The sequence below is a fragment of the Idiotropiscis lumnitzeri genome, chromosome 9, assembly GCF_059441095.1.
Source record: "Idiotropiscis lumnitzeri isolate Australia: NSW breed Sydney's pygmy pipehorse chromosome 9, RoL_Ilum_1.0, whole genome shotgun sequence".
In the NCBI taxonomy this organism is placed as follows: Eukaryota; Metazoa; Chordata; class Actinopteri; order Syngnathiformes; family Syngnathidae; genus Idiotropiscis; species Idiotropiscis lumnitzeri.
In genome coordinates this window covers 19,100,264-19,123,726 of record NC_142399.1, presented here as the reverse complement: position 1 = coordinate 19,123,726, position 23,463 = coordinate 19,100,264, and the positions used below count along the sequence as shown (strand labels likewise).

The following is a 23,463-nucleotide window of genomic DNA, read 5'->3' as shown; positions in this document are numbered from 1 at the left end:
AACACTTATGGAACCCACAGTTGCTTTTTCACATTATTAATAAAGTACTTTAATGATAGTAACATGAGCAGGCAATACATCTAATTTGGATGGTGGCAAACTGAAGTACGATTGTTATTCATTTTAAATAGATTCCGATGTTTGTCTCCAGTACCAATTATGTGTGAACATAAGCATGATTCTTACCGCTGTGGTGTGCAGCTTCATTTTGAATTTCTCCAGGTAGAGCCAGTGCTTCGACTCACTGGGGTCTAAGTCATGATAAAAGTCCCGTGCTGCGTAGCCAAAACTGTGGAACTTTCTGTCTGGGGTCAGCAAGATTGTGGTTGGTGTCTTCTGGTTGGACACTCCAGGATCACCACCCTCCCAACGCCTGGTTAAATTAGGTAATAATAACAATTATAATATACAAGATATGCCATTCATCTAGATTCACATTCTATGTATTCGTCCCTTTTAGAAGGATTAGCTAGTTACATGATGTTTTTGGGAGGTTAAAGTCCAACTCTCCTTAAAACAGGACAACACTTTTCCAACTATAAATGGGAACTTTCTGGTATAAAAACTGTTACAATGTGCAGCAAGAAGGCAGTCCATAAAACTTCCTGTTTCTGGTAATAGTCATGATAGAACATGCTCTGTTTAAAAAGGGAAGTCAACTCCCCGAAAAATGTTTGCAATTAAACGTTTTATGTGCCTTCACTAGTCTGAACATGGCATTCTGATTAATATGTTTGTGAAATATGAGTTACGCAGTTAATTCCACCCATTTTTAGCCATCTCAGGGAGCGGCCATTTTGTCACTTTCATCAACTGAAAATGGCGTCACAGTTGCACTGGGCTCAGCTAACAACCAATCATGGATCCCTTCAGAACACAGGTGAGCCGTGGTGAGTCGTTACCAGAGTCCTTTTCAACTATGATTGCATTTTCAGTCGACAGAAGTGACAAAATGGCCGCCCCCTGAGATGGTTAAAAACTGGTGGATTTTACTTCTCAACTCATAGTCCACAAATGCAATATTAATTAGAATTCCATGTTTAGACGAGTGGGTTCACAAAGAACATATACTTGTAATGATTTTATTTGGGTAGACTTCCCCTTTAAGGTAGGATTTCTGCATGCAGGCAGGTCTCCTACAATTGTGTCAACTCCCTTTCCTGAGCATAAAGTACTTAGTGGATTAAAGAACAAAATGGCTGATATTTTATGCCCTTTGGAGTTAACAAACAATAATTCTTTTCAAACAATCAATGAACTTACAAAAATGTATGCAAAACTATGTACTGTACACAATATAATAATGGCCAAGATTCAGGAATTTATCCTGCAAACTGCTTATCCTCACTTGGGTGAGCAGGTGGCTCTCCCAAGTCTTTGAGCAAGAGGCGGGGTACACCCTGAACTGTTCGCCAGCAAATCACGGGGCACAAATAGAGAAACATCTAATCAAACTCACATTGATTCTTTAATTAATTTAGCAGCCATGTTTATGGAATGTGGGAGGAAACTGCAGTAAATGCCAACGATGATAGCAAATAAAAAAAAAAAAAACTCTTAATAGATTTAAAAAGCTGATGGAAACTGTGTGCCGGGCACTTTCAAACTCATTAGATGACTAACAATATTTTCTTTGAAAGGCGCTTAGACCAGCAGCTTAATATGGAAGAAATCTCTGACTGCTTTCCAGGATTTGTGCTATGGTAGCATGCTCATTGCTCAACCAAACACGCCGCCTCTCAGGGTGGCTCCCAGTAAACCTCAGTAAAATGTTACAGTGGATATTTCTTTTATGCTTAGAGGCGAAAACTGGTGTGGAGGGAATTATGGAGGCAATTTTTGCTGGAGATTTGAGATTTGATATTTACAGCAGAAACATGAGTAAAACTCTGAAATCACCAGACTTATATTATTGTTGATCATTTCGCTTTACCGAATAATTTTGCTCTTTCGTGGCACAACACATTGCTGACAACAATGCCAAGAATGTGAGAAACCACAAGAGTTGCAACTTAAACACCTGTCAGCTGGTGTTGAGATCGAAACCATTCATGCCTGTGGAGCCAGGCGCTGAGGCTCACAGCTTTAACTTGGTGGGTCTTGGGGGGGCTCTGGTCAAGAGTCTCACAATTGTATTTTTACATCAATCGATCCAAAGTATTAGCATTGCTCGAAAAATATTAAATAAATCTTAAATTAAATTAGATTTCATGCGATCAGGGTTTTTGGAGTTGATCAGCGATTCCATCAGAAGATGGAGAAAAAATGCATTAAAAATCCCCAAGAATCCTCCCAAAACGGCTGATAAACATTAAATATAAAATGCAATGTTTACATGTTTACATCTCCCACCTTGACATCAATGAAATAAAATGCATTGAACATCGCATGGCAATCATGGGGGCGGAGCTTTTGCTAACACTATTGCTATCTTGGCTTCAACAGTTGGAAACTGTCAGGTTCTATCGCCGGTCGGCGAGGAGGAGGTGGACCCAAAATGCGAGGAAGCAGGGAAATGGGTAACTTAAAGGGAATTTATTAAATGGATCAAACAAGGACAAACAACGTGGCAGGGTGCCAAAACAACAAAGGTAAACTAAACGCGACTAACTGGATCAGAGGGCGAGGAACAAAGACAGTGACAAAATACGGAGTGACATGAACGTGAACGAGAGCAAGAACGAGATCAGAGAGCGTCCGTGACAGTCCTTAATGGAGCAATGCACTGACACTGAGTTGTCGGCAAGGGGTGTTTAAGTAGTCCAGTCATTAGGGGAGCAGATGGGAATCAGGTGTGTGACGTTAACGGGGAACAGGTGCGTGGCTGGTGGGGACGAGTGCTGAGGGGAAACGCCCCACTCAACTGACAAAATAAACAAAACCCAGGACATGGCAAAAATGTGAAAAATAATAACAAAAAACCTGACATGACCGACACGGGTCATGACAGAAACAAATCCATACATTTACTTTTCAGCTAAGTAGTCTACACTTGATCCTTTTCAGCTTGTTTTGGAAGTTGGCTGTGTTGCACAAGTCCCGGCGCCCACAGACAGCAATTATTAGTTGTTATAATTAAAGTGTTTTAGTTTTTTTTTTTTTTTTTTTAAATTGTTTAGTCCTATTGTTTGTCCACTTTTTACCCTACGTGTATTTAAAAAAGTTGAACATTCTTAAGGTCGTTAGGCTACAGCTGTAATTTGCCCCTTTCTATGCAAATTGTGGACTTAATATGTAATCGTGTCACGAGAATAACTCAACGCACGTTTGGCATGACCATGATATGTCTTGTATTCTTGTTAAACAAATGTCAACAATTGAGCTATTTCTATCTTTTTTCAAACAACATGTCTCCCTGCTGACGGCATCTGTTATTGGCTGAATGTGCGTGGCTGCAAGTTCAGGTACCGTAGCCTTATTTTTTTGGGATGCAAATAAAATGATTTTTTCACTGTTTACCAGTCAACAAATAAATAACTACAATAATGCCATTACTTTGTGATTGGGTGGTCAAAGGTGCAGACTTCTGCTTCTCAGGAAAAAAGCTTTTCGCTCACAAGAAATGCAAGAAGGCTAAAAATAGTCTAGCTTTCAGATACACTATGGCAACACAGAACAACTTCCGGCGAATGAGGTTGTGTTTGTTGTAATTTCTTATTTCGCAGAAACATATACATACTCAAATTATGTCGTAAAATAAAAAAAATGAAAAATGTCAACTGATTAGATTGGTGTAAAGTCTTGATTAAATATACTACAGTTGCCTTGTAATTGGATGATGACCAGTCATGATATATCAATTCTCTCGCTCAAAGTTAGCTGGGATAGGCTCGAGTTCACCCGTGATCCTGTGAGGTGATGGATGGATGTGAGTGTCTATAAAAATGTATTCCATCTTTGAAAAATGTGCTTTCCCCTTGAACGCTTGGACGAAACTTGAAAATATCTAACTCCAAGATCAACTGGTTGTTTAACTATGTTGTCCACAAAAATGACAAGACCTACCTCATGGTGTGTATGCACTCAGGCTCCTTTGTGAATGCGTAAGCATAGCCGCTTGATGTTGTGCCAAAGTCAATGGCCACCACCACCACAAAGGCCATTCCTGACGGAACCTGGTCTGTGTCATTCTGCTGCACAAACATAAAATTGACATTAAGGGGATTAGCGCATCAAGTGACATGCAATGGGTCTGCGCTTAACTAAACTCATACACATTAACTCGTACACATATTCACCACAGTTGCATTCAGTTATTTGGAAAATTGGAAATAGAGAGGACAGAATGAAACATCTAAATTAGAATGACCCTAAAGTCAAATAATTCCAAAATCTGGTTGGTGGAAAAAAAAAATATTTGCAGCATAAAAATGTCAAAACCACTTGTAGGTCATGTAAGTAACATGTATGGGAGCATTTTGGATGAAACGAGTCCATGTCTAAATTGGGTACCTCCAAATAAAAATATTATAGTTTTTTTTTTTTCCTGCCTCAGGTAAGTTTAGTGTGTCCACCGTCATTTAATCATGTTAAGGAGGCTGCAAACATAGTTGTAATGATACGCGCCGCCAACGCTAAGACTAACTTTGAAATGAAAGCTTACCAAATACATTGACGCGAATGCAATTGCCTCAGTGGCTTCTATCTTGAAGTTGTCCCCCGTTGTGGCAAGACAGCTAGTTTGTTATTTTTTTTTGACATTTTAGTATGCCTTGTCACAGATTTTATTGCCATTACATAGTGGCTACCAAAATCAAAACAACACCATCCTAAAATCATAATCAATCTCTAATTTAGGACACTAAATAACCGCTAGTTGATCACACCGTCATTGTATGGTATGGCACAAGTCTCCAGTGTTCGCGGCTAGAAGCTAGCTGCTAGCAGTTTGTGCCCGAGCGGCTGGCTACAGAGAGTATCTTTTCTTATTTTTAAATGATGTGGACATAGACTTGTTTTTCATTAACTCTCCAAGAAGAGGATGTGACTTAAATTGCAATTTGCGGTCTTTTTCATTCACAGTCCATACATCAAATAAGAAGCTATGCTGCCTTATATTTCACTTAAAGTTGTCTTCCTAAAAGGCCATATTTTACATTTTGAGTGGATTGTTTTTTTATGTAATGGGCAAAATTGTTTTATAAATTGAATGAAGAAAGTACAATGTATCGTGTTTATTTATTTAATTTTTGCTGATATGAAAAACGATCCATGACCCAAATCTGTGATCCGATCTGGACTGTTATTTTTTTTATCCAAAAGTGTAATGATGATTATAGAATACAGTGGCTCTAACTATTTTCGATGTAGGCAAGCCGTAGGAGCAAGTCTGTCCTTGGTTTTCCATACAAAATGGCTGACATGGCACAGAATTAACAGAATTTGAAGAAACAGAATGCTCCTTGTGAAGTGAGCACATTCATCAAGGTGTCCATTGCATCACAAACAATTTAAAGTTTACTACAAATTTATTGTTTTTAAAAATGTAGATCCTTATTCTGCATTTGTTGATACAACCACCATATCTTCAAAGGGTAGTTTTATGACAATTACAAATGCTAAATGTTTACTTAAAAACAGAGCCAATACACTTAATATTTCACGGTGGCAGCAATTTTACAGTGGAATGGATTCTATTTCAACCACTCTCTATGGGAATAATGTTTCTAAAAAGCACAAATTAGAAGTTGACAAATGGATTATGGTTGTGTTTGCATTGTTGTTGAGTTACTGCATGCATTTTATTTTTGACTTTGTCCTCCCATAACAAAAAGCCCAGAGTTGGAAACGTTATTAAGAATTTCCTTTCATGAATTTCTCTATTGGCTTGTTAAAATTAAAGTTTTCAAAAAGTTTGAACGTCACTAACATTGATGAAAAATATTAAAATAGAAGAATTACCTGAATGTGTGTAGGAGACAGTGGTGTGATTCCAGGGTCGCCTATACTCTTTGCTGGCGATGGATTAGCCATTTCATCTGTAGAAAGAGAAAACGATTCATGACCACACTGCACCATCTCAACAAGCATCTATTTTCATGAACTAAGAAAAAGATAAAGCCAAAAACAACTTTCGTCAAACGTTCCTGATGTAATGCAATTTGTTATTTGACCAAAATCGCAGAAGCAAAAACAAGAGACTTTTCACCACCGTATGACATCACCTAAGATAAAGAATCACTTACGCATGTTTGTTTGGCTCTTTATTTAATTTTGAAACAAGACCAACCTGACCTGAAGTACTGTTAAGAGAAGACAAACTTTAAGAAATACATACTGGAGTTATACAAATTATGCGGGCTCACACCGGTACTCGGTGTTGCCATCTTAGAGATTTTGCCAGTGTAATGAGAAACGGTCCTACTATTCATACACTTTTTTTCCCCAAAAAATGGAATTTGCACATTTAATTCCTGGTAAGAAACAAGTCACATTGATTTACATGCAACCCGGTGCAAGGTTTCACATTGCCAAAGACATGGTGACTATTTATATACAATAGAGTACTAATATAATTTATTTATATAGCGCATTTCACGGCTGGAGCTGTAAAAAAGCTCTTTCTATATGGTGTAATGTAAATTAGCAGGAAATTAGAACACAAGTTAAAACACTTAAACAATTGATACCAGAAGAACAGAAACAGCAACAGTCTCATGTTGAGTCGAAAGCCAAAGAACAAAAATGTCTCTTCAAACGAGGTTTAACATTCATATTATGTTGCCTTGTTCTTTCGTCTTTCTCTTTCTTGTTTCCAAGGTCAAGGTCACCTAGCCTCACCTATACAATTCTACAAGAGAAAAGACGGTGAGAGAGCTGGAGGGGTTGAGGTGTTACTCTTGACAACAAACATGGACTACCCGAGCCGTGCATTTTGACAACTCATTTTATTATGTCAAATTTTGTTGAACATTTACAATGTTTTCAGAAGGACTTTGTTAACGTAGGTTTAACAAAAGGGATTTTTTTTAACCACCCCTGGCAATAACTATGGAATCACCACTCCTGAGGCTGATCATTTAAATGTTACATTTTGGATAAAAATGACAAATTATGAATCTTCCACGAAACCATTTTTATTCACATTTTTTCTTTTATTTTTCAGTTCTAAAACAAATAACGGCATCAGACTGAATCTGATCATTCCTGCTGACTAATAATCAGCCAGTTCCGAGTGAGAATGCAGTGTCTAAAATCTGGGCAAAGTAATAATAAAATCTGAAGGTTCTCAGACCAAGGAAGAGCTCAACGTGTCTTAAAAATAGAAATTGCACAACAAAATAAATAAGGTACAAATTGGCGGAAACTGGGAGCGGCACGGTGGCCTCAGGTCGTGGGATCTATTCCAGCTCCGGAACTTCCTATTTGCATATTCCCCCCGTGCCTGCGTGGGTTTTCTCCGGGTACTCCGGTTTCCTCCCACATTCCAAAAACATGCGTGGCAGGTTGATTGGACACTCTAAATTAGCCCGAGGTGTGAGTGAGAGCGTGGATGGTTGTTCGTCTATGTGTGCCCTGCAATGTGCTGGCTACCAGTTCAGGGTATACACCGCCTACTGTGCGAAGACAGCTGGGATAGGCTCCAGCACCCCTGCGACTCTTGTGAGAAGAAGCGGTTCAGACAATGGATGGATGGATGGGTGGAAACTGGAGTCAACATGGAGTCAACATCTTAGGCAGAACTTTAAGAAACACAATTTAATTTACATACAGAAAAGCCAAACAAAAGACAAGTATAGTTTATTTATATACCCCTTAATCACTGAAATGACTCAAAGGGCTTCAAATGCTCATAGTAGACAAATATTAACAACATCCCATCATCTTAACTCACAGCACAGCAAGGAAAAACACAATAAAATTCCATGTGGGGAAGAAACTTTGCGTTGGGACCACAGATGGGGGAATCCTCCTTCCAGGCTGGATCCCGAGTGGACAACATTTAGCACATATTATGAAGTCATACAATGTTAGATGAAACATTGTGAAAGCCATCCGGAAAAAATCAAGAGAAAACAGCAAGGCTTACAGTGGGCTAAAGACAAGCAATCATGGTCTGTGGATGACTGGATGAAAGTCCTATTCAAGGATAAATGTGTATTTGTCAAGATGATGCTGGTGAAACTTTTGTTTGGTGCTTGACAACTGCTGAACAAAACCATGAAAATCTTTCCACAGTCATTGATGATGTGGCGCTACATGTCAGGTAAAGGCACAGTCATTACAGCTTCAATAAATGCACAAGTTTACAGTGAGCGTTTGGAAACTTGCTTTAATGGTTTGTTGGACAATGGCAACGGATCTCGTTTAAGCTCAAACCACATAGGATACTATACAGGTGAGGCTATTCATGTGCGTTTTAAAAGCAAGTAGTTCATGTCGCGTTGCAACATCTCATTAAACACCTTGTCCATTCAAACAGCAGTAAAAAGTCATCTGCAATCTTCTTTTTAAAAATAAATCACACGACATTTCAATTGAACGGAAGTGTGTCTCCATACGTGTGCCATTAGTTCTATTTGTCTGTCTTAATAACCTAAAGTGTTCTATGAATGCACACAATAATAATCATTTTGTCTGACTTATTATAAGCATCTTGTTGAATTGTCTCCCAGCAGGACATCATGTTATCCAATCCAATCAAATCCTTTTATCTACCTCACTCATCTTTCCTCTTGTCCACCCCTATGGAGAGGATGAGTGGTCTGAAGTCCCATAATACACTTTGCCAAGCAATTACAGAGCCGAATTACAGACCACCTGTGGCTACACCCTATCTAGCCACAATCCAATATGTTTTCCAGCAGCAATGGCAGTCAACTCCCCAAATCACCTTTACAACCGCTAGTTTGTATTTCTCAAAATGAATCATAAAAGGCGCACTTTAATCGCTTTCACTCTTACCCGAGGGGGATGAGTCAAAAGATATTACTGTACACAGAGTCCATAAAATTACTTTAATGGATCAATGGTCAGGGCCAGCAAGTTTTTTACAGAAGCACTGACCTGGATTTACAACTTAGATTCTTTATAGCATTACATTTTTTTCATTAATTTCCAACAATCGATTATCTTCATTTTCGAACGTTCCTTGTGGCTGCACTGCTTCTTGTGTGTGTGTGAATCCTACTTTTTTTTTTCCTTTTGTCTCCAATAGGAATTCAGATTTCATCCTATGCGGGGCCCTCTGAGGCTAATCTGCTCAGGGGCGTCTGAAGGAGGAATTGTGACTGATGTCACTTAAACCATTGGTTCCCAAAAAGGGCAACCAAAAATAACAAGCAATAAGAATGATAAGCAGAAAAATGGATGGATGATTATTTTCTGTCTTATTTAGAAACATATATTGTTGTTCATTTACTGTATCTACGCCAGTGACTTGGGTTCAACATTAGGTGGCCCAACAGCCAGGGGACACTGTGTCGTTGTGTCTGGCCACAACCCACCTATTGACACTGGGCTGACCAGGCCAGTAAAAATTTCAGTCATGGCTTCTGAAAATGGCTCAAAATTGCATTTTTAATTGAGCTGCAAACTTTTTGTATGGTGGTGAGCCAAGTGCTTTTTATAAGGTCATCAGGCTACACAAATGTAGCCTGAATTTTAGCCGACAAACATGTCTCGTACGTAGCCGATTTTTAATCGTCCTGGTGAATGCAGTCTGACTTACTCACATGGTATGTCAGAACGCTTCACGTCCACCACGATAAAAGTCCTCACAGTGAGACACATCCTACGTGGTTGTTAGATTGGTAGGAAGACAAGAAGACAGTACCCTCCTACTTACGTCGAGAGATTGGATGTGGCGAGTACATACCAACAATCAAAATGCAAAAAAAAAAAAAAAAAAAGCAACAGTCTGGAGGAAATATTGGAAAGTATATTTAGCATTTCAAATCATGCTACATTAGCCTACTGCAGTGCTTCTCAATTATTTCCTGTCACGCCCCCACCACCAATTTTTTACATTTCGTAATATACATGTTCTTTGTATATTAATGTTAGATTGTCAATAAAATATTCCTGAGCAAAGCTCAATAGATAAGAAATATAATTTTGAGGACTATTATTGTGAGGATCTCAAAACTCAGTACTCTGTTGTGCAAATATTGATGAGATGATAAATATTTACAATACGTTTTTTTTTTCTTTATTAACATTAACAAACCAAACACAGTTATATATACGTACATAATATAAAAAAGACAAAAAGAACAGCCAGGGTGATTTTAAACAAAAATGTTATATAAATAACAAAGCAACAGTTTTAATATGTTTATTTTTACTATATATGTCTCCTCCTCATTCTAAACAAAGCCAGGGCGTTCCGTTGTAACTCGTTTATGTCCAAATGAGCGAGAACAGGGGGATCTCGTAGGTTACTTAAACATGAACAAGTACACATGGGCAAGAGAGTCGACGGGAAAAGGCACAGCTTCTATATAACTTCATATCATCTTTGATATTGGGTAAAACTCCACACATTAATTCATCAGACTTTTTTTGTACTTCAAATAGACTCAACTGTTATGAAATGTGGTAAATATAGTCACTCCCTACATTTATCTTTAGTCTTAAAGAGATGCCCCATTATGTCGCTGGATCACACTTGTTGGGACTCAGCTATCTGTTTTCTTATGTATCGAGCTGATTTGCAAGATTACAATATGACAGCTCCTCCATGGACACGTCGACAACCATACAGTGTGTGTTTTGACAAGTAGCTTAATGCTTTCTTGGTTGTGACAGCATTGATGTGCAGTCCATATGCAAATTCTGCAGCGACTGACAATGAGCCCAGTTAGTATTGTTGGCAGCATGGAGACATGGCTCATTGGTAGAGTGGTCGTCTTCCCAGCCAAAGGTTGTGGGTTTGATTCTCAACTGTTGTGACTGTGTCAAAGTGCCCTTGAGCAAGTTACTGAACCCTACATTGCTCCTAGTGGACCTGGCAGTACCTTGCATGGCAGCAGCCTCCTGTTAGTGAATGAATGAATGAGAGGCTTTGTAAAGGGCTTTGAGCACCATATTGCAGAGATAAAGCGCTATATAAGTGCACTCCATTTTGTGTTTAGGATGAACAAATATTTGACTTGGTTTAGTCTTGACCAAGAACTAGTTAACCTTTTGGAGAAATGTGACTTCCACATTCAACAAAGATGTTCACTGAAAGCCAAGACATAGCAGCAAAATAACTTGATTGTTTTATGTTGTTCTTTTCTTTAATGCTTTTCTAGTGAGTTTGGTAATCGATCATTCTTTTCATGTGACAGTAAGCCCAAAGGACAGCCATGATATCTCATGGATTTTTACAAACTGTGCCTGTCCATCATGCAAATACTTTGATTCAAAAGTTGACATTGGTTTTATCCGGGTCGACAACGGAATGAACAAACAGTTGGTTTGAAAATGGACAACAGCAGCTTGGTTCAGAAAAACATTGCTGGCAAAGACTGAGAGGAGGGAGAACGAGCAAAGCCTCCATTGTAATAATAACAGAAGAAGAGGAGACTCATTAAATTGTGTGAACGTAGCAAACTAAGGTGACACACTCAGAAAGCCTTCAAAGAGTCATGTTCATTCCACATGAGAGGGGTTGCAGTAAAATGAGGTTGGACAGAGCATCTGCTGTTTCTTTTAGCCATCTGATGTCCCTTTATTCATGCCATGCCGAAAAAGAGGCAATGCCCCAAAAGCTTCCCTCTCACTGCCCCACTCCAACAAACTTGGCCATGAGCCCAGATACACAAAGCAGGGAAACAGCCTGACATCAACTTCAGCCATGACACACAGTGTTGTTACACAAACCATTCACAGGTCCTCAAAATATCCTCTCAAAGAATTCAGAAAACCGAACTTCCGTTCCATTTTAAATATTGCTGATTGTGGTAAAGAAGAGTAAATTTATTTTTAATATATTCCACAGTAAAATTGGTTGGGAAGAGAAAATTCAATCACTGTAACGAGTCTTCATTAATTTATCACTTCCTTCTAACAGTTTCATGAAGGATGATTTTTTTTGTTTGAGTTCCTTGAACTCCATTGCTTCCATTGTACATATGGAATATTACAATCGAAATTTTACAAGGATTTTGAAATCAGAGTCAGGACAAGAAAGTCAAGTGACAGTGTTGGTGTCTTGTACGCTATTCCCGCAGCTCTGAAAACACACATTTGGTTGTGTGACAACATTAGCTGGGCAAATGAGTTGAACCTATTTTTCAATAGGTTTGATCAAATGCCTGACCCCGCTCAGGCTCCCCTGCTGCAGCCACCACCAACCCCTCCTGCCACTGCGAACGAGACCCTCTCTCCCCCTCTCTTTCTCCACAGGCTCCAGTTCCCAGCCTCATCAGACAACCACCACTGATTCCTGCTCAGCCTTGTTCCTCACAACATCTCAGGTGAAGAACCAGCTGAGGAAGATGAAGGCGAGGAAGGCAGCAGGCCCAGATGGGATTAGCTCCCAGCTCCTCAAATCCTGCGCAGACCAGCTGTGTGGAATCATCCAGCACATGTTCAACCTGAGCCTGAAGCTGAGCAGAGTCCCCCAGCTGTGGAAAACATCCTGCCTGGTTCCGGTTCCAAAGACACCCCATCCGAAGGAGCTCAACAACTTCAGACCAGTGGCGCTGACGTCTCATCTGATGAAGACCCTGGAGAGACTGGTCCTCGTCCATCTGCGCCCCCTGGTCAGCTCCTCAATGGACCCACTGCAGTTCGCATACCAGCCTGGCATCAGTGTGGATGATGCCATCATCTACCTGCTCCACACTTCACTCTCCCACCTGGAGAAGGCAGGGGGCACGGTGAGGATCATGTTCTTTGATTTCTCAAGTGCTTTCAACACCATCCAGCCCGCCTTATTGGGAGACAAGCTGGAGCAGGCGGGAGTGGCCCACCACTTCATCACATGGATCCACGACTACCTCACAAACCGGCCACAGTACGTGAGGACACAGGACTGTGTGTCTGACGTGCTCCTCTGCAGCACGGGAGCGCCGCAGGGAACTGTTCTGGCTCCCTTCCTGTTCACCCTCTACACCTCGGACTACAAATACAATTCCACAACCTGTCACCTGCAGAAGTTCTCTGATGACTATGCGATTGTCGGCCTCATCACTGACGGTGACGATCGGGAGTACAGAGGGGTTACGCAGGGGTTCGTGGACTGGTGTCAGCAGAACCGCCTCCAAATCAACGCTGGGAAATCCAAAGAGCTGGTGGTGGATTTCCGCAAGCGTCGGCACTCTCCACCTGCACCAGTGAATATCCAGGGAACAGACATTGAGAGGGTCTCAACTTACAAGTACCTGGGTGTTGATCTGAACAATAAACTGGACTGGAGCGACAACACAGATGCTCTCTATAGGAAGGGTCAGAGCAGACTCTTCCTACTCAGGAGGCTGAGGTCCTTTGGCGTTCGGGGAACACTCCTCAGGAACTTCTATGACTCTGTGGTTTCATCAGTCATCTTCTATGGAGTGGTCTCCTGGGCAGGAGGCATCTCGGGCCGGGACAAAAAGAGACTGGACAAACTAGTGAGGAGGGCCAGCTCTGTCCTGGGCTGCTCCCTGGACTCTGTGGACTCAGTGGGGGGCAGGAGGATGATGGCAAAACTGTCATCAATGCTGGACAACCCAGCCCACCCACTCAATGACACTTTGAGAACACTCCACAGCTCCTTCAGTGATAGACTGTTACACCCTCGTTGTACCAAAGAGAGATTTCGCCGCACCTTCCTGCCGACTGCTGTCAGACTTCTTAGCAAGAACATTGGGTCAGGCCTACAAACGGGAGGGCATTAGTGCAATTTTGCAGTCCTAGGATGCAATATACACTACTACTGTACTTTCATCCAATGGTGTACTTAAATATTGACCAATGATGTATTTTGTTTACCATTACAGTATTCTTATTACAGTACTTCTAGAACTGCAGTATTTCTACATTGCAGGACGTTCACTATTACAGTACTTTTATCATTGCAGTATTTGCTATCATTGCGGTACTTTTACTATTACAGTACTTTTATCATTGCAGTATTTTTCTATCGTTGCAGTACTTTTACTATTACCATTGCAGTATATTTTATCATTGCAGTACTTTTTACCATTACAGTACTTTTATCATTGCAGTATTTTCTATCATTGAAGTACTTTTCTATCATTTCAGTACTCTTAGCATTACAGTACTTTTATCATTGCAATATTTTTATCATTGCAGTATTTTCAATCATTCCGTAGTTTTTATCATTACAGCGTTTCCCCCTATGTATAATGGAGAGGCATTAGCCGTGTTTCCTTACACTAGATACGTTTATACTGTGTATATTTGCATGCTTTTTATGAATGTCTGCTGCTAATGTTATACATTAACGGCTACATTACGCCGCCGACTCTGTGTGATCTATATCTTTGCTGCTGTAACACCTCAAATTTCCCCATTGTGGGACTAATAAAGGACATCTTTATCTTTATCTTTAATCAGAACTCTGTGTTAATACTAGTTGGGCTGCATACAACATATTCTTGTAAAAAAAAAAAAATAATAATGTTTCGCAAGGAGGTTGAGGACCCAAATGCAGGGAAGCGAGACAGGGAGTGGTTACCAGGGGTATTTAATTTTAAGTAAAAATGCAAACCATACTAAGTAAACATATTTTCACAACGATACGGTGCACTATAAATTCCCAAATCTTCTCCAAAACAGACGGGGCACCCAATAATGGGGTGCGTCTGGTGTACAGACGATCTATAGATCTGTGAATGTGTTATTGTCATAAGCAACGTACCAGATTAATTTAGAGCATTTCACAGTACATGTTAGCACCCCCTCTTGGCAAAGTCTGAGTCTGTCCCAAAGCACAACTCTCTAACCAGGCATTTGATTGGCTGAGGTTGAAGGACTCCCAGAATGCTTTGCAGCACTTTATACATGTTTTGAGTTAATTTTATTTCTTTTTGGGATATGAATTGCATGAGAGATACATGGTTTGTGTTAATTGCAATTATTTGTTTGTTGTTTTGGTTGTTTCATTGTTTGCTAGTATGCTGTTCAGTTAATATTGGGTGATAGTTTTGGTTTTGATTTAAAACCATGACTGTAAGTACTAGGGCTGGGCAATTAAGCAAAAATTTACCGTTACCGAAATGTATTACAATGACCCGCATCATTTTGCCCATCTCGGTAAATTTGGGTGTAATAAAAAAAAAAAAAAAGAAAAGAAAAGTCTTTCCTGTCTGCGGCTACGTTCATGCCCCTTTAGGACGGCTGCAGCGCGTGTAGTCACGTGACTCCACCCATCTGAACAAGAAAGTAAACAGAGACGCGTTCGTTGCTGGCAATTCAAATCCAGAAGTGGCAAACACGGATGAAGACGAAGTAACGTTAGTTGAAATTGTTCCTGTCGCGCTTGTCCCGAAAAGAAATTCGACATCTGTGATTTGGAAATGTTTTGGGTTCCATAAAGACGATGTTTGAGCAAAAGAACATGAACTACAAAGTGCGTTGTAAGCACCCGAAACAGCGCGTCCATCCTTTTCTTTTTCACCACCCTCAACACAACCTTGCTGTTGACTTGGAGCTTGTGCAAAAAGTTCAAAGTGAGAAGCAAGGTTCGACAAGTGACAACAGCCCATTAAGGGAGTCGACACCATACGAGAGAACGTCTCAGAGGTGGACGCGATAGCCGAGCACATAGCTAAAGATTTAGCTCCTCTAGTTACAGTGGAGCGCACAGGATTTAAACGCCTCATGAAAGTAGCCGACAAGAGGTACGAAAATATTTGTCGCAAACCGCACTTCCCGATATGGACATCATCGGGACGGGAGCGTAGACATGTCAAGCATTTTGCGTCCACATCCGACTTGTGGTCGAGTCGCAACATGGATCCCTGTTTGAGCCTGACTGTGATAGACAAGTGGTGACTGCGCATCAGAGTACTTGAGACGGTACATTTTCCTGATGATGCACACGCGTTTATTTGGCATTGGCATTCCATTGACATTTTTTTCATTTTATTTAGCATTTTGTTTACAGGCGACTAGCCCTTTTGCACATGACATTATTTATACTGTTTACAAGATACCTTTACACAAATCTAGGCCTTTGCAAATGGCATGACAGCATCTCGGCGCAATCTATTTGTAGAAAAAGATTTTGTGAGAGGTACCCTTTTTCTCCTGTTCTTTGTGACATTGTTCAATTCATGCAAAGCAAGCTATTTTGAATGTTTATACAAATGAAAGTAATGTGTACCAGTTGGTCAATAAAAAAAGCAGTTAATATGCATTTCCTGCATTTATTTTGATTTTGGTCCACGGGGGGAATTTATCGTGCATTCATCGTTATTGAGGTAAAATTGCTCAATTTATCGCGATATTGATTTTAGCCCAGCCCTAGTAAGTACAATACAATACAATACAACTTTATTTATAAAGCGCTTTTCACAACAGGTGGAGCTGCAACAAAGCACTTTTTATATCGTGTAATATAAGGTATATATGATCTAACATCAAGTAATGTGGTCATTAGTGACATCCCTCTCTCGACAATGTGGGTCTGTTAATGGCAATGTGTCAGACACACTGCTTGTTGAGTTGTCGCAGAAGCTGCCCTAGCCTCAGCGGGACTGCTAATAACATGTGACTTACTCATTTTTACCTCAACAGTGTATTTCTCAAAATGTATGCTTACATACCTGCAAACGAACACAATAAGCATGACAAGGCAAGAAAAAAACATGAAAGTATATTCCAAAATCAAAAACATAGACCATGATAACTATTGCGATTTGCATGTTTGAGGCCCCTTAACAATGTGACAATAGAATGTGGCGACAGAAGCCAAGTCCATTAACACCTTTTGGGAATGTAGGGTTGAGTAACTTTTAATGAAAAAACATATGGTAAATTACTTATCGGTGACAAGGTGCCATTATGCAAGGAACACATTCATGGCACACAAAATTAGATTATTTGGAGTGAGTAGACGAATGGCTGGATCCCAAAGTAGTTACGCTTTGCGTGCCTTTCCTGTTATGTGTGGGAAATGTTCTATTCTATGCTGAAAAACCAGAATACAAATTCATTTCCAGCACACCTCTACTACTCCTAGCTGTTTAAAATTTCCAAAGTGGAACATCAACAACCCAAATACGCGGGTGGACTTTCTTCCATATCGCAGGTTCAACTCTGAGGCGGTTATGACATTATACATTATATTGACTATTTCAGAAACTATAGTCACTTTCACACTTTACTGCACTAAAATGGCCTCTCAGAGGTGTAACAGTAAAGAAAAGATGTATTTGTCTAACCGTATCAGACAGACCTAACTGAAACAGGGACGTTCCAAATCCAAAACACACATACATTTAGGATTTCCACTTAAGGATTATCATTGAATGTGTGGCAATTTTAGTCAATTACTTCAAGGCAAGCAGGAATTGTTTATGTTACTCAGAAGTTAAACTTCAGACTTTCCTTACATGCTGGTGGTATCCCACCATTGTTATGTCTCTGATACTACTTGGGAAGGTGAAAAAATAAATCTGCCTCTCTTCGTCAACACGCCAATCACACATCAGTACTGTACACATAGAACAAGGTGAAAAAAAAGATGCCTTTGCTGGTCAGTGTGTACTGGCTATTGATGTCGAAAAAACAACCCCTCGAAAGAATAACAAATCATGTCTGTGATGTCATTTCACATGATGGTGCAACATCCTGTATCAAGTTACTGCAGATTAGTTTAGCTGTTAGGGCAAGGAGGACACATGGTGGAGAACTTTGTGGCAGGCTAGGGAACAATGTCGCATTCAAGTCACATTAGAAATAATCAGAAATAACAGATTTGCACACCAATTCAAGTTCTGCTTTGGTACACACTACCCGCCACTAGAGCTGCAGCCTTGTAACATCTGCTCCCTTCTGACTTTGTCAAGCCCCAAGGTACTAGTTTGCATTTCTTCAACCAACGTAGATTTTTACACTGGCCTGACAATCACTCCAGGACATCAGGTCACAGGCACAGGCCAAATACCATTCACGATGGTAAAGTTTTTGTTGAAGTCCCTCAATTTTATTTTGTCAAGAGATTGCATGTAATCAAATCATCTGGACCCAGGTATTTTTTAAGTAGACTATCTACATCAATTTAAACAATCCATATGGATCCAAATGTTAGTTTATGCAGCCACTTGATGAAATAAAATTGAGTAAATTCAACACACCATTTTTTTTTTATTCTTTCAGAGGAGTGTTGCCAAGATGTGAGATGTCACTAGCAATACACTCAGTCAAAAGTGTTGGGACTAATATGGAGTTGATCTATATATTTCAGTATATATGTGATTCACCTGAATTACATTTGTGAGGTAAGTTTTACATGGGTTTTTTGCGCTGCATCTTTGTTCTAATTGATCCCAAAAGTGTTGAGTCACCACACACCACATTATCATATTTGGAGTTAGGGCTGGGCGATATGGCTAAAAAACTATATCGGTAGGCATGCACAGGGATAGAGAACAACGTAGCTTTAATAGCACTCCAATCAATTCAACAGAGCTCAATAACTCACTTTCATTCTGGAGCATACACGACGACGAAAAGTGTAGCAATCTGCCCCGAGCAATTCTTGTTAATGCGGCTTCATGCAAGTTAATTTTTCACAAACGTCTGAAAACAACCTAAGAATCTTTGAAGAATTCTTGAAAAAAAAAATTCCAAAACCAAAAACCTGTGAAACATTGTGGTTATAAAATAATCAACATTAATATTCTCTTTGACCCGCTTGGGTGTATTTATTAAATAGTAATAATAATAATAATAACATATAATAATAACATTGTATTTGCAGTACTTATAGAGTGCAAAACATGTCACCAAACAATGGGTTTGAGGCAGAATAAATGATACTAAAGCAAAGATTAAAGATTAAAGAAAAGTATCCACTTGGCCTGGTTACTGTAAACATCCTGCATACAGCAAAATAATAAAAGAGTAATTCAGAATTCCAGCCACGCAGACAGTTCATTTATTATGTGCGGCAATGACTCATTTTTAGTAGAAGTCTGCATGAAATGAGATCAAAAAGTCTCTCCTCATTTGCCCTAAATATTTCTCCTGCATCGCTGCTCTGTCACTCCCTACACACTGGACTTTATTTATATCCACACTACCGCATGACATGGTCTTTTCTGCGTGTCACTCAACATCGTGCTTTATGTGCATGCGTGTCACATCATGAACACGTTCTCTTCACCTTTGTTTTTGTAAAGTTAACAAATACCTAAAAAAAATGGATTTAACAAAAAATCTGAATTGGGTATCAGACCATGCAGTGTGAACATCAATCTCTTCTATCTGACTGTGACATGTAGCTGCCGGATGAAAACTACATGTAAATGTAATATTCTGCACCTCGCCCTGTATTCGGCGAACTACTTTGATTTATGCGGAGGCCTTGGAAATCAGTGGTAAATTCTAAGACGTAGAAATCGCAAAATTGGCCACCAGCTGATAGGCAGTCAGCTTGACAGCTCACAGTAGCATGATGGGAAAATGTCAGTACACTGGCAGGTGTCACTCCTTGCGGGGTTGGTACAAGCGAAAGTAGGGCAATACACTTCTCAAAATGATGAGAGAAAGGACCAGTTCACTTTTGACAGTGTTGGAAGTAAGCAGTTTAACAGTAACAGCTAGCTTCTCAGCAAAAGTCGCTAGCTGTTCATCAATCTAAACAATTGCTGTACCATGTATCGCCACTAGGGCTGCAGGTGAGCTGGTGATTATTCGAGGTGACTTTGGAGGAGATATGGGGTACACCATGGACTGGTCGTCAGCCAACTGCCGGATAAAATGAGTACCAAATCATCATCAATACCGCTTAAGCTATACAGGGTCCCATGAGCCTACCACAGCTGACTTCAGGCAAAAGGCAGACAACACCCTGAATTGGTCACTCGCCAGTCACAGGGCACAAACAGACACTGTTAGGACTAGATGTGATCGGCTTGCTAGATGTGATTGGGGTCTTTCGGTGGCTGCGCGCCTGCTTTAATTATGTATTTCTCAAATATATTTCTATGCCTTGTGTTTTATTTCCCCTTGCTGTTCTATTTGCGGATTTTGATTCGCTAAATAAAACAATTAAATAAAAAAACTGCATTACTGTCACGTTGGTGCGGCGGCTCCTACATCACTTCCGCCTATTCCCCAAGAAGCTGGCGCAGCGAACACAGTGGAACATTTACGTTTCTCCTGACAAACTTGCAACAATGCAGTGGTTCACTCGGGCTACAAGATTGTATTAATATAATGTCTGGATATCGTGTGAAATATTTAATAAAACATTTCCATGTTTTCCCTCCCATTACAACAGTCTGATTCCCAAAGCAACTGAACATTGATGTGACATCTTTGATAGGCACGCAGGACACCGAAGGATGACCCTCGCAAAAGTAGCAATAAATTTACTTTCTTTTTTTTAATCATTATTATTGGACCTTCAAAGTTCCTGGAAATTAGAGTTTCTCAGGACCTGAAATGGCCAACATCAACTCCATTCAGAAAAAGACCCAGCAGAGGATGTACTTCCTGAGACTGCTGAGGAAGCAAAGCTGCCCCAAAAGCTGTTGAGACAGTTCTACATAGCAGTCATAAAATCAGTTCTATATTCCTCCATCACAGTCTGGTTCGATGCAGCCACAAAAAAAACCAAAAAACCAAAAAAACGGACAAGATCCGATTGCAACGGACAGTCAGGCCTGAGGAAAAAAATCATGTGTCCACCTGCCCACTCTTGAGGACTTGCACACTTCAAGAACCAAGATGAGAGCTCAGAAAATTCATCTGTTCTACAACTATCGTAGTATTGTAAGTATTACACCACTGACCATTTTATTTCAGGTCTAATGACTGTCCAAACTGTTGCACAGCTCTCATTTCTGCCCAATGGTGCCTCTACATTATGTATAGTTTTTCTATACCGATATGCCACATCTTAGTTGCCTGTTACTGTAATACGAGCATAGTTCATACTGCCGGAGACTTACTTGGTCAATAAAATGATTCTGATTTTGATTTAGAAACTCAGAACATACAAACACAACAAACAGAGGCGCAGGCCACCAAAGGACACTAATCACATCTAGCAAGCCGATCACATCCAGTACCGACACCGTCACTGAGCGGGAACTGAACCAACATTCCTAGCACCAAAGTCAGGCAATTGTACCACTATTCCATTTGTTACTGATTTGAAAACGTAATAAAATTGCAAATGAGAAATGATTCATGGGTATTTTTACTAGCTGCAAGGATTTAAAGAAATTGAGTGTAATTCAAATTCAAGAATATAGTACGATGGGATATACTTTAACCCACCCATTTAATACTGGACAATTGGTTGCCCTTTACCTGCTTACATTACTGTGTATTAAAACACTATTACAAAATGATATCAGGCTTTAAATGGAAAATGTGTAGGATTTAGTGACATTTGAAGCACGCGCACTACGGTGCCTCAGAGGGACCACACCTCGTAAGCCTACCACCAATTTCTTTCGCAGCAAATTTGTGATAAGGCGATTGTCTCCTTCGGGTCCTCATAGGAGAAAGATGGCGGGTACACATGACAGCGTCCTGTCCAGTGAGGCGCCACCCATGTAATATAATAAGGAATTACTAGACCCATGATTGTATATATATATATATATATATATATATATATATATATATATATATATATATATATATATATATATATATATATATATATGTATATATATATATATAAACATATATATATGTTTTTTATGTGCGTTGATTATCTTGCATATTATTGAAGTTAGTGGCTTTTTGAATTTTGAAAAATCCAAACATTTTACACACTCACATTGTCCCTTTAACTACAGTAGTGTTTGTCACAATCACCATTCTTTTTATTATAATTTTGTGTTTGATTTAAAAGGCGATTTAACCTGACTCACTTCATGTGATGTTTCATAAATATTTAAAATAGTGAAGGTTTGCCAAGAGGGGCGTAGTGGCCCACCCACCGCAGCCAAGCCTGGAACACTGCGCTACCTGAGGACATGGTGCAGACTTTTTTTTTTTTTTTTTGCTGCAGTGTCTCAACTCTAGTGGGGTGGGCCGTGATCCAGCTCAGCACCGTTATAGAGCGCCAAGTGTCAATATGAAACTGTCATGAATTCCACAAGATGGCAAAGTTAACTCTAAAGGGGTGATTAAGTTTGAATGTCGCCATATTGTCCGCAGTGATGGTAGTCTCGGCCAAGGAAGTGATGTCCACACACACACTGCGGTTCCCGTTAACAGAAGGAGGCAAAGGCTACAGCGACCTTTCGCTGCGTTCGAAAACATTTTTCCGAGCTCACACACGCCAGTGGAGGTTATTTAGAAGAGGAAATCATCTCTTAGCACTTTGGCGGTCATAACCCAACACGATGCGCACGCTAAGAACGATGAGTGAAGTGTGTTAAATGAGCCTACCTGTTATAATGTTGTCTTCTTTGGTCGTCATCGAGCCTCCTAGTTTCGCCTCCTCCCGAGCCTTCTCCCCAATGCAGCTACACCAAGCAATTTTCTTCTTTTCGTAGGATAACCCGGACAAAAAAAATAAAAATAAAATAATGATGATAATAGCGATTCGGGGGGTGAAGAGTTTTTTTGACTAGGAGCTTGCAAGTTCACTTCCCTTAGCAACGTCCTGTGCTCGGGAAAATAAAGCACATGGAGACATGGAAAGGCAGGAGGTCTGTGAAGTGTAGGAGGAGGGGAGGGGAGGGAGGGAGGCACTGAGCAGAGAGGATGTTGGGACCCCACACTGCTGCGGCTGCTCTCAAAGCCCCGCCCATCACATTCTCGGCTGTCCTGGCCTGGAAGACAGTACGAGTTGACCACCCTGCTGCAGCTTGGCGCAGGACATCCTGCATCATGCTTTGCTGTCCAAAAATATGCCGACATGCACATGTTTTGAGCCAAAAGAACTCTACTCTTTACCGATGGTAGAATTAGATGAGGAAGGTAGTCAGACCCAATTAACATTTTTTTGCACAATGTAGAATACCCTATGAAATGCGAAATCTTCCATCTTATTTTACTCAGCAGTTGTCTTATTTTCCTCAGTCTACAATCGCTTCAGGTAGATACAACAGAATATTGATTTATTATTCCTGAATGATTATTCTTAAAACACAAAGTAAAGAGCACGGGATTTGGAATATTGTGCATTATTGTTGCAGCTCCTATACAGTCAAAATCGATTTGGGTGAAAATGAGTCAGTGACTTGGTTTAAGTTTGACATCCACCAGGTTGAAATGAAGAAGGGACCAAAACGCTTACATTTGTTTGATCTTGTGGAATTGAAAAATGCACCTTTATTCAATGGTGTACTTATATTGACCAATGCTGTAATTTGTTTATCATTACTGCAT

At 40.1% G+C, this 23,463-nt stretch overlaps 1 protein-coding gene across 7 annotated transcripts in view; it reads right to left on the bottom strand.

Moving 5' to 3' along the window:
* The window catches only part of hspa12a (heat shock protein family A (Hsp70) member 12A), a 50,109-nt gene extending 27,315 nt beyond the window's left edge, over positions 1-22,794 (bottom strand). For 4 of the 7 annotated variants that reach the window (XM_088304502.1, XM_088304503.1, XM_088304506.1 and 1 more), the window contains exons 1-4: positions 22,519-22,794; positions 5,902-5,978; positions 4,006-4,133; positions 187-373 (exon numbers count right to left, since the gene is read on the bottom strand). In XM_088304502.1, the coding sequence (XP_088160628.1) occupies positions 187-373; positions 4,006-4,133; positions 5,902-5,978; positions 22,519-22,549 (423 nt within the window). In that variant the 5' untranslated portion in view covers positions 22,550-22,794. The remainder of the gene's footprint in view (positions 1-186; positions 374-4,005; positions 4,134-5,901; positions 5,979-22,518) is intronic. The other 3 variants (XM_088304504.1, XM_088304505.1, XM_088304508.1) reach the window with 1 other exon arrangement.
* Between the last annotated feature and the right edge of the window lie 669 nt (positions 22,795-23,463).